This window comes from Arvicola amphibius, chromosome 11 (assembly GCF_903992535.2).
Source record: "Arvicola amphibius chromosome 11, mArvAmp1.2, whole genome shotgun sequence".
Lineage (NCBI taxonomy): Eukaryota > Metazoa > Chordata > Mammalia > Rodentia > Cricetidae > Arvicola > Arvicola amphibius.
In genome coordinates, this window is record NC_052057.2 from 8,953,164 (window position 1) to 8,965,513 (window position 12,350).

General features: G+C 37.4%; 1 protein-coding gene across 1 annotated transcript in view; it reads left to right on the plus strand.

The window, feature by feature from the left end:
• The window catches only part of Wdr49 (WD repeat domain 49), a 106,853-nt gene that overhangs the window by 75,521 nt on the left and 18,982 nt on the right, over nt 1–12,350 (plus strand). Inside the window, exon 15 of the mRNA XM_038347937.2 lies at nt 2,179–2,360. Coding sequence (XP_038203865.2) covers nt 2,179–2,360 — 182 coding nt within the window. The remainder of the gene's footprint in view (nt 1–2,178; nt 2,361–12,350) is intronic.

Consider the following 12,350-nt stretch of genomic DNA (forward strand, 5'->3'; position numbering starts at 1 on the left):
GGGAATGTGAAATTTATTTCATCCTGCAGATGAAGTCAATGTGGGAGTACTTAGACCAAGGTGCTTTTGCCTGCTTCCTCCTTCAGTATGACACGGAAAGATGGTAGCTCTTACTGGCTCCACATAGTTATTGTAAGATTTATTTCAGTAAAATCCTGAGTTTTGTTCCTAGTGCTCCAACAGATCACCAGCTGACGCCTTCCTTGCCCTCTGTTCATATCTCTTGTGGATTCCACAGACTACCCCTTTCTTACCAACATCCCCAGTGGTCTCTGTCTTTTAGACCCGAACTTCAGCAGTCACCTCCTGCTCAACCCCAGCCAGAAAACTAGGTAGGTTGCCCACAGTCCTTCCCCTTTCTGTCTGTGTTCCCTTAGTCTCAGTAACGTAGGGTTGTCCCTAGCATTGCAACAGACCACAAGGTACAGCTTCTCTTCCCTCTCTGCCCACAATCCCATAGACCATCCATCCCCTACTCGCCTTCAACCTTGTTGTTAAGGATTTCAAGCTAATGATATGAGGAAGGCATTATGAAATCTCCTTCTGCAACTAATGAAAGATGTTGAGGCCAGGCTTATGTCAGGAGCGTCCCTCCATAGAGACTCAGAGAAGTCATTTCTGAAGCTGTGAAGGTGAAGCCTGGATTACCTTGGAGACCCCTAGAAGTTGGAGATGATAAAGTCATTGGATACCTGATAATGAAAGCTGCTAACAGGGAGTGGAACAAACCCAAGAGGAATAGGTTTATTGAAATCAACAACGCTGTATGGAGTTGGAGATATGGCTAGAATGTGACATCAGGGTTGGAGATGCAGGGTTTGAAGTATGTCCTGTAGTAAGGGACTGCTTGTTCATTACTTGGCCACCCAGACTCCACACAGAAACTATATTCTTTTTTCTTTTTTTTTTGGTTTTCGAGACAGGGTTTCTCTGTAGCTTTTTTTAGAGCCTGTCCTGGAACTAGCTCTTGTAGACCAGGCTGGCCTCGAACTCACAGAGATCCGCCTGCCTCTGCCTCCCGAGTGCTGGGATTAAAGGCGTGCGCCACCACCGCCCGGCTCAGAAACTATATTAATTAAATCACTGTTTGGCCTATTAGCTCTAGCTTCTTATTGGCTAGCTCTTACATATTAATTTAGCACACTTCTATTAATCTGTGTATCGCCACATGGGGGTGTGGCTGTGGCTTACCAGCAAGGTTCTATCCAGCATTTGTTTCTGGCAGGGCTTCATGGAGTCTCCCAACTCTGCCTTCTTTCTCCCAAAATTCAGTTTAGTTTTCCCTGCCTACCTCTATTCTGCTCTGCACAGGCCCAAGACAGTTTCTTTATTAAGCTATGGTATTCACAGCATACAGAGGAGAATCCCACATCACCCACATTTTCTATCTAAATAAAAAGAAAGGCTTTAACCTAAACATAGCAAGATTACAGGCAACAAAACGGGTATCAAGGAAGAATTACAGTTACAATATTTATATCTACTTTAACTTTTATCATAACTAAGGAAAACTATAATTATCTATTCTGCAATTCCACCAAAGACTCCAGAAGGATACAACATTACCTAAGTAAATAAAAAGTACATTGTAAGCAACTTCTAAAACTCTAGAATTGACAGAGATGTCTCACTATCTGGACAGTCACCCAAAGTGCTCTCTATCATTGGAGCATCCATTTTCAGGCTACAGGTCCATAGTATCCAGCAGACATTTCCATTAAGCAGGAAGTTTCAAAGATAGTTTTGCCTATATTGGTAGTTGGTCAGTAACTTTCTTCCATATCCTGCAGAATGTCTGGCAGACTGTTTCATGAAGCAGGAATCCTGAAGACCATCTTCACCTTCTTTAGGCAACTTCCAGCAGTCATTTTTCTGTGTGTCCCGAATATCCAGTCCGTACAGCATAACATCAAGCAGTCCAGGCAAGAGCAGTTTCTTGCCCAAATCACTTTTTTGGTTCACTCTAGTTTCATTTGATAAGTTTGTTTCTTTTTTACCTTGTAGCTCATATTCTACCTTACAAAAGTTATAAATATTTCATCTCTGTTACAAGACTAAGATCATAGCTGGTCTTGCTCATTTGTGTTTATGAATATCAATGACAGTTTGTGTATTAATCTTGGACAGGGCGAAGGCATATAAATGTTAGGTGAAAATAAAATATATTTTTCTTTTTAGGCAAGCCGTTGGGATATTGAAAACTATTTTTCTCTTCCTGAAAGAGGTACTAGTTTCATAGAAAGTGGAAGTCAAGAGGAAAGTGTGAAAATAATTCCTGCTTTTTCTAAAGACGAGTCATGCTTAGCCCCAAAAGAAGACTTTCTACTAACTGAAGAAAGCAAAGACAATTCAAAGCACCTGTAAGTACTTTGAATCCTTGTCCAGATGTGAAGTTTAGAGGTTTAGAAATTAGGTACAGCTGGACATAATTTCCCTTGGGGCTCTGAATCTATCCAGTGGCAACCTCAAACTTGCTTAAGGCTTGGAGATTATTGAGTGTGCATGCTGGGATATGTTCTTAGAGCTTCTTATGTATTTTATTTTTTGCCTCTATTTATTTATTACCCTCTCTTTATATTCTCCTCCTCTGTGTCTGTGTGTATTTTTTTGTCTGTCTGTCTCTTTCTCTCCACCTGACAATGTCTTGCCAGGTAATCCAGGTTATTCTTGAATATTCTTCTGCCCCAATCTTCTCAGTACTAGGACTGTGGGTATTGTTTTCCTTTTTAATTAAATTTGTTTATTTATTTCACTCCCAAGCACAGTTTCCTCTCCTCCAATACCCTCCCCATCTCCTCTCTCCCCCATCTACTCCTCTGTTTCTGTTCAAGCCTCCCATGACTATTAATGAAGCACAACAAACGAACTTGCTCTAGATCTAAGCACTTCCCCTTTTATTAAGGATGGGCAAGGCAACCCTGTATAAAGAATAGGTTTCCCAAATCTAGCCAAAACATTAGGAACAGTCCCTGCTCCCATTGTCAGGAATCTCACAAGTAGACCAAGCTACAAAACTTTAGGCTTTTTTTTTCTGTCCAGACAGCCAGCTCCTAAATAACAACACAGAGACCTCTTATTAATTATTGAATTCTGGCTAATAGCTTAGACTTGTTTCTAACTAGCTCTTATGACTTATAATCAACCCACTTCTATTATTTCTATATATTGTCATGTGACTCGTTGCTTTATCTGTCCTCCAGCATGTCTGAGTCCCTCTGTGTCACCTTGCAACTTCATCTTTCTTATTCCCAGTGTGCTTTGTGTCTGGCTCTCCCAAATACACCTCCTACCTAGCTAATGGCTATTTAGCTTTTTACTAAACCAATAGGCTCTTTGGGAAAGACACATCTTCACAGTGTACAAAAGGTTTTTAGACATTTCCCCCTTTTTGTCTAAATAAAAAGAAAAGGGTTAAACTCTAACACAGTAAAACTATACATAATAAGAACAATTATCATGTAGAAATTACATTTACAATGTGCAATCCATTTTTATTTTGCAGTTTTGGAGACATTACTAAATTATTTATCTTTTCTTGTTGAGTCCAAAGTTCTGTTCCTAATTTAATTTCTATCATAACTAAGGAAAACTGTAATAACTATCTAGCCTTCAACTCCATCAAAGACTCAAGAAGGATATAATATTACTTGAGTAAACTATAAGTGCAGTATGGGTCATTTCTAAGATGACAGAGACATCTGGCTTCCTGGACAGTCATCTGCAGTTTTCCTCCAACTTTATGACATCCATCTATGATAAAAACCTATAATACCTGACAGACTTTTCTGTGAAGCAGGAAATATTGAAACACTGTTTTATCCCATCTTGACAAAGTTGGCAGTTACTTTCTTTTGTGTCCTGCTTGTCCAGTTTGAACAACATTTTGACAGTAGTCAAGACAAAAGCAGTTTCTCACCCAAATCGCTAGATTTGCCATAAATAAAATAAACTCTATATGGAGGTTCTTTGCTACCCATAATCATTTTTTAAATTGTTGCTGCCAGGAGCAGATGTGCCTAACATTGTGAAAAGTTTTAAGTTATTAAATACAGCACTAAATTTGACTATATGTTTGATGGTTATAGATGCTTAACTACTGACATGCATTTCTTTATTATACATTACTTTTTAAATGAGTAGAATAAACAGAACACCCCAAATAAGAATAGAAACATACCTACAGTATAACTTTAAATTTGTATCAATAAACCAAAATCCATACTAATGTAAAATAGTTTGTGATTAATAGTTGCTTTTGGGATTAAAGTAGACTTCATCCATTTGTCTGCAAAATTCAAGATGTTATTTTTTTCTGCTGTGTAAATGTATCACATATTCCTTTCCATTCTTTGGTCAAGGGGCATTTAGGTTGTTTTCAGGTTCTGGCTATGACAAACAATACTTCTAAGAACATTGAGCACATGTTCTTGTGGTATGATCAGCATCCTTTGGATATATACCCAAAAGTGGTATTACTGGGTCTTGAGGAAGGTTGTTTCCTAAAATTCAATGAAAATGATCACAAAACATACCCAAATTCATAATTATAATTGATATTCTTCTGAACTCTGGTTCTTGTATTTCTGTGTCCTGTACCATGACCACAGTGTAGACATATTTGGGGATGGCACCTTTCTGTAATTAAAGAAAGTTTCTCTATCTATTTGAGATTATCTAAATTCTCATCTTTTGTTTCTTCTTTCAGACTTAATTCTTACATGTCTTTATAGTCTTTCTCCATCCCTGTGACTGAATTCAGCACCAACTGAGATTATGTTCTCTTCTTATCATTGCCCATACCATAATGGCATATAGTTAAGAGTTATATAGTGAGAAAATCTTATAGGATAGATTCCTTCACTAAGGGATACACATTTAAAGTTCCTCAATATTCACTAAAGACTAGAGAGTCTATTTTTTTTACCCCTAAGTAATATGGATAAACAATCCATTTCTCATCAAATGATGTCTTGATTACATCTATAGTAGCTAATTAGAATATAATTATAAATAATAATTCCATTCTATTTGCATTGGGCTATTTCTGACAATTAGTCTATTCCATTGATCTGGCTGTCTGTGTTTTTCACCAACAAATTTCTGTTTCAGATTTTGCAGTTTTATATTAAGCATTGAAGTAAAGTTTGTTCATAGTATTCTTGTTTTATTTAGTCCATATTCTTTTGGCTCTTCTGGGTCTTACACCTTTTTTAAAATCTTCAGACACTTTATTGACATTCATAAAATAAGTTTTTAGAATTTTGATTATGGTTTCTATTGAATGTACAGTTCAGACTGTTGCTGGGGAGACACAATACATACATAGCCATTACCTCGCAAAGTGAAACACCGAAGAATGAAGTGATAGTTGCTTAAAAGTCCAGTTTGGTGGACTGGTGAGTTTCACTGTGGTTACTAATAGGAATATGGGTGAGAACTAACATATACAAAGGTTGACTCAAAAAAGTAGCTGTGTCTTGAAAAATACTGGGTCAATACAGCTGATGACTCATGAAAGCTGTCATACTTGTAGGCAGCTAGCCAGGTGGAAGAATTATCTTTGTTCTGCTCGACTGGTCACATAGCAGCTGTTTACTGCTACCATAAAGCTGGGATGTGGCTTCTAGAATCTTCCAAATTTCCACTTTCTGGGACATCTGACATTTTGTTCACTTGAAGTTTCTTGAGTTCTGCCCCTTGCCAGTGGGGTGAATGTTTCAATTTAGAGGATACTGCTATACAGAAATATTCTTCTAGTTTTATACATCTTTTAAAAAATAATTCCTTTCTTAGAATTTCATAGTTTCTCAAACACAGGTATTTCCATGTGTATTTTTTAGGTTATGCTTAAATACTTCAATGTTTATGCTAGCATAAATGCTATATACTGAAAATATAAACCCTGAAATTACATTAGTGAGTAGTAGTGGATTGATATCTCATTAAGACATAAACTGGTGCCTAAGCAGTGTTGTAGGTAGGATCTCCAAAAGTTAAGAAGAAAGGAGGAGAAGAAAATACTTCAAAATACAATTGTCCAGTGATTATTATATTTACTATGTATGATTATATATATATTTATTATGATATATGTTATTATATTTTTTCTAAAAACCTGGTATCACTAAGTCTTGCTATGATAATTTATCTTTTCTAGAACTTTTATTTTTAGTTTTTCTCTGTAGATAACATCATTTTCAAACAAAACTATTATTATTTCTTTTCTCCAATCTGTACTTCTTTTCTTTTTGTTTCCTTTTTGTATTAGTTAAAATTTCTCCTAATCTGATGTTGAATGGAGCAAGGATTGAATAAATTGATTCTAAATGGTGGAGAAACTTTGCACACGTACATTTGAATAAATTCTACTTGGCTGTTTTATATATCTCCTTTTATGTAGAGTTGGATTGGCTTAATAATATTTTAAGGTTTTAAAACTATGTTCGTGAGAGAGATTGATCTTTAAATTTTTTTGGGTCTTGTTTTGCTACAAGAATTGTGCTGCTTCCTAGAATAAGTTACTAAATGTTCCTTTACTCCTATTTTGTGGCACAAAATTGGTATTTCTTGTGACTTACATGTTTCCTACAACTTACCAGAGACTCTATCTGGATTTGATACTCCTTTTTAGAATGTTATTATTGAGTCAGTAAGCAACTATCACATGCTCATAAAAAGCACTATTCCCATTAGACAAATGTAATTACAAGACATAATCTGGTAGTCATTTCAACTTACTTCTTAAAAAATAAAGTTCACTCACTATTTATTCCAAATATGAAAAGAAATAATGCTTAAAATGATAAGAAATCTGCTCTATAAAACTCCCAGCATGTATCAATGGAATGCTACTGTATTCTTTTATTCTCTATGATGACCAATAGATCATCATTCACAACACATATTGTCTTTCTTTCTTCCCTGTTACTCATTGATTTGTTTGTTTTCCAGTTGCTGAGGTTAAGAAATGGAAATGAGAAATAAAAGAGAAGGAAAATGATGGAATCACACTTCTCTAGGCTTAGCACATGGGCAAATCTTGCACTTTTAATATAGGAGTACATACAGTTGGGGGTTCTTTGGTGACCTCCACAAAGGGATCTTTGTTTTGAATGTTTCAAACTGATGCACCCATTGGTTGTTTCCTGAGGTCACACACACACACACACACACACACACACACACACACACACACTCTCACACACACACATACACACACACACGGTGTATTTAGATTAGGGCCTGTGCACAACTCTACTTGAGTTAATTTCTGTGTGGGTATAGTCTGTCCATACAAACAACCTTACATTGGCACATGTTCTACTGTGTTCTCCTTCCCGCTTACTTGTGGAGCTCCTACCCACAAGTAGCTATGTACCTACGTACCTGCCTACGTACCTGTTTATGTTTTAATGACATAGCAACCTACTGCTACCCTCTAAGGTCATTTCAGGGTTTATACTTGCAGTGTTTCGACTACTCAGCATGAAATAAGGCTCAAATAAGGAAATGTGAAGTGTGCTTCACTTTGTGGAAGAGGAATGCACACTGAAGCTTCTCTGATATTATTAAATTTGTGTTTGTCACTTCTTCAGTGTGGCAGTGGACACAGGAATTACAAGATCTGTTTTGAAGCAATTCCTTTGTTTGGTACAGTGGGTCAGTACAAAGAATGTACCACATCATTTTGGAGCAGGAGGTATAGATCTTTGTTTTAAATTCCTAATTAATAATTTTGCTTTTCAAAGCTTTCAACTTTTGCTGAAATAGAGACAAAAGAAAATTGTTCTCTTTTTAACAACCTGCTATGCTAAATTAAACTTTGGTATTTATTCTTCTATTTTTTTGAATTGTAGCTTTCCAAAATGTCAAGTATCAATTTATTCTCAGGCAAAGGACATTTTTGCTTCAGAAATAGAGCATCACTAATATGTACAAGCATAGAAGGCAGAGAATGGAAAGACTTTAGCAAGGATGTGATGCTTCCCACCAACTCAGTTTGGAGATGAGCAAAAGAGTTAACTGAGGCCAACACAGCAAGATCATGATTTCTCTTCATTCCATAACCCCCTAAGGGTCAATGTAAATATTATATGTTCCAGCCAACATGCTAACTTACCATTTTAAAGATAAATTTTCATTTTATTTATGAGACACAGAGAGAAAGATAGAGATAAAAGAGAGAGAAAGATACAGAGAAAGGCAGAAGGAGAGTCAGGGGAGATTGAGAGAGGTAATGAAGTAGAGTTCAGGGTGAACCGGCTAAAAGGCAGCAACACCTTTTCATGACTCTGTTTATGTCTGCATGAATACTTCTCAGTCTTCTACACTCCAATAGCGACAACCATATTAGCATCCCTTTGGGGACTGTCTTTAACCCTGACCCTGATACAGACATACTAATTAGAATAAGTGATGCTTTTACATGTTAAAATACAAAACTAAAGTAACTAAGAGGAAGTGTAAATCAGAAAAACGTTATGTAGTATATAGAAAATACCACTAAAATTAACAACAACAAAAAAGAACTGTTGCTCTGAACCCCCTCAAATACTGATGTAATTATGTTTTCTCCCCCCAGGACACGTTGACCAGTGCTTCTTATTTATTTATTTATTTATTTATTTATTTATTTATTTATTTATTTATTTATAAGAAAACAATCTATCTTTTTTTATTATACATACCAATCCAAGTTCCCACTCCCTTCCCTCCTCCCATTCCCTTTATTTACCCTCCCACCCCACCCCCATCCAATACTCAGAAAGGGTAATGCACATTGCTCTGGGGAAGGTCCAAGGCCCTCCCTACTATATCTAGGCTGAGCAAGGTATCATCCAACGAGAATAGGTTCCCAAAAAGCCAGTACATGCAATAGGGCTAAATCCTTTTGCCACTGCCAGTGGCCCCAACCACATTCAGAGGGACTAGTATGGTCCTATGCTTGTTCCTTCTCAGTCTGGCTGGAGTTTGTGAGCTCCCATTAGCTCAGGTAAACTGTTTCAGTGGGTGTACCCATCATGGTCTTGACCCCTTTGCTCATATTCTCATTCCTCCCACTCTTCAACAGGATTTTGAGAGCTCAGTCAAGTGCTCCAATGTGGGTCTCTGCCTCTGTTTCCATCAATTGCTTGATGAAGAGTCTATGGTGATATTTAAGATATTTATCTTAATTAAGATATTCATGTCTGACTCCATGGCAAGTCAAATTTGGGTCTCCCTGTCCTCTATTGCTTAGAGTCTTAGCTGGGCTCATCCTTGTGGGTTCCTGGAGATTTCTCTAGAGGCAGGTTTCTTGCTAACCTTATAATGGCTTCCTCAATTGAGATATCTCTTTCCTTGCTCTCATCTCTATTCTGTTTATTTTTAAAATTGCTATATCTATGAGCTTCAACACTAAGAGACCCTGAGGCATGAGTCTGCTCTTGGTTGCTGGCCAATAAAAAGATTCGTGGACATTAAATTTGTTCAGTTAGCACAGTTGTCCACAGATCTCATGCAGATCATTTCTCAGGGGAAGCTTTTAGGAGTCAGTTCTCTCTCCCCATCGGTGACTAAACCCACATTGTCAGACATGAATAGCAAGTACTCTTAGCTGATGAGCCATCTTGTAACTCTTAGTAGGGTCCCGTTCTTTCTGAAAATGAAAAACAGTGGAGGAACAAACGAAGGGATCCAATAGGAAATGAGAACCCTTATGGACATATGTACTTTTTCTTACGTGACAGCAATACGAAGTACTTGTCCTCTGTTTTAGTAATGGGTACTATTGCTGTGGCAGAACGCCAAGACCAAAAGTAAGTGGAGGAAAGGGTTTAGTAGGCTCACACTATCATACCATATAGCCCATTGTTGGAGGAAGTCAGGGCAGGAACTCAAACAGGGCAGGAGCCTGAAGGCAGAGCTCATGCAGAGGCCACGGAGGAGTGCTGCTTTCTGGAATATATTCCCACATAATGGAATTATGTGCAAAATGAAACACTTAGACTTTAGAACCTCAAGATATATTTTCATTGTAAGAACAACATGTTTTTTTTCTTTACTAAACCCACCACCCCAAAGTGGTTGGCCAAGTTTTTAAAAAAAAAAATTGGAGAAAGCATTTTTGAATGTACATTAAATCAACCCCATGTTGCTCAATTATTGTGTAAAGTTTTATGAATCATCTGCTGTTGTATGAGTTTATGAATATGTGTATATACAGATGAGCCATACTGTATGTCTGGAAGTCAGAAGACAACTTTCTGTAGTTGGTTCTCTCCTTTGACCATGCAGGTTCCGGGGACTGAACTCAGATCATCAGGCTGGCGCCAAGTCCCTTCATACACTGAGCAATCTCATTGGTCCTCCCTTGATATCTTTTTGCTACTGATGTTGTTTGGTTGTTTTTTGTGATTTTGGCAAGAGGTGTTGTGTTTGAAATATCATCTCATCGTGTACTCCTGGGCTGGCCTTGGCCCTAGTAAGTATATAGACCAGGGTGCCCTCAAACTAATAGAGATCACCTCTTTCTCCTCAGCCACCCTAAGATATCTTACTCATTGTTTTTAATTTGATTTTCTTTGTGAATGTGAACATTTTGATATTTATATTGACATTTACAGTTCAATAGGGAAGTTGAAAGAATTATTAGAGGCATATTAGACTTCTCTCAGTAACATCTTTAGGACATTCAGCTCCTCTTTGAAGAATCCCGATGAGATGCACTCATACATCATCTTACATGCTCTTCTACTTTATCATTAGTAGAGATAAACAAATCTATCCATTCATATAGCACCCTTCTTCCATGTTCTACAGAAATAGTAAGCAATTTCATTCCCTCTTTGACTGTGTGTTACATTTTCCTTTTTAACCATTATTTTTAAAATTACTTTAAAGAGGGATTAATTATAAGGAACCAGAAAAAGTAAAATGAAGAACAAAATAGAAATTTACATTAACCACTGTTGGGAGCAGTGAGACCCCAGATCCTGAATTTCTTGTAAACCCCTGATCTGAGTGCCTACAGCTGCTCTGAGCACAAGACCTTCAGGAGTTCCTGATGGCAGGAGAGTGGTTTCTGGTGGGTTTGGCTGGGGCGTGGCTATCTCTATATAATCTGCTCCTGAACACAATAAAGGGGGCATTCTTGGGGAATTCAAGGATGACCTGTGTCTCTGTCTCTCTGTCTGTATGTATGTCTGTGTATTTTAACCTCCAGCCCCTTGCCCGAAGCTCGGTAACTGGGTAAAAGCACATTGAAGGCAGACACGGGGGCATGGTGCGTGGCAACTGGATGTCTCCACCGAGATTTCGGAAAACCACAGCAACTTTCATAGAAGTTACACTCCACTATTAGTGTTCGTATAATGGGCCAATCAGTTTATAACCTAATGTAGACCTCTGTATGATTTTTCTTTTGTGACTTAGCAAATGCAGGAACTGGGCAGGACAGAAACCCCAAAAAGCAGGCCCTCATGTTACATTCTTATACCTTGTAATAATAGTGTGCTATATATGTGCTATCCTTATTAATAAGGAGTTGATATTTAAAATTTTGTTGCTATTGATTACCTAATTATTTTGACAATAGATGCCATGTTAGAAAGTAAATTATAAAATGGATAGACTTAAAGAAAAACAGAAAAATCATTACATTCTATTTTAGTTTGGAGATTATCTGGCATAGAAATCTTGAATAACTGACAGTCAGCTTTTACCAACAATCTGTGGTGATAATTATCACATATAATATATGAAATGCTAAGACCTATTAAATTTTGAAATTCAGGTCTTTAAAACCTTCAAAGAATAAGCTATCATTTGGGCCACGTGTCATATTTCTTGACGTTTTGTCTGAACTTTCTGTTACCAAGAATACTAGAACTTGCTAGGAAGTGGTGTTGGAACTCCCTTAGTAGCATAAAATCAAGTCATGTTGTTGAGTAAAATAATAGTAACCCACATTCACGGAGCTCTAAGCGTATTTCAGAAAGTCTTTTTTTTAAGGTCTTTTAAGACATTTACTCTCACAATACTTTGAGGTCGGGGATGCTATTTTCATTCCCAGTTCACATCTGGGAAAGTCAGGAGGAGAGAATCAAATATCCACCCAAAGGCTTCAGACATTCTAATTTCTGAGTTAAAACTTTCATGCTATGCCCTGATGCTTGCCCAGCGTGTACCAGACTGAAGTGATAAAGCATTTTTCTCCAGTCATCCAGTACCTTGTGCGGTACCTGCTGTACCAGAGCCACCACCCTCTATTTTCTTGTTACGCCATATAGGACTCTGGAGTTCCTGTCACAATTATTATATTTCCTGTGTACATCCAGAGCAGAGAGAAATGATGTCCTGTTTGGCTTCAT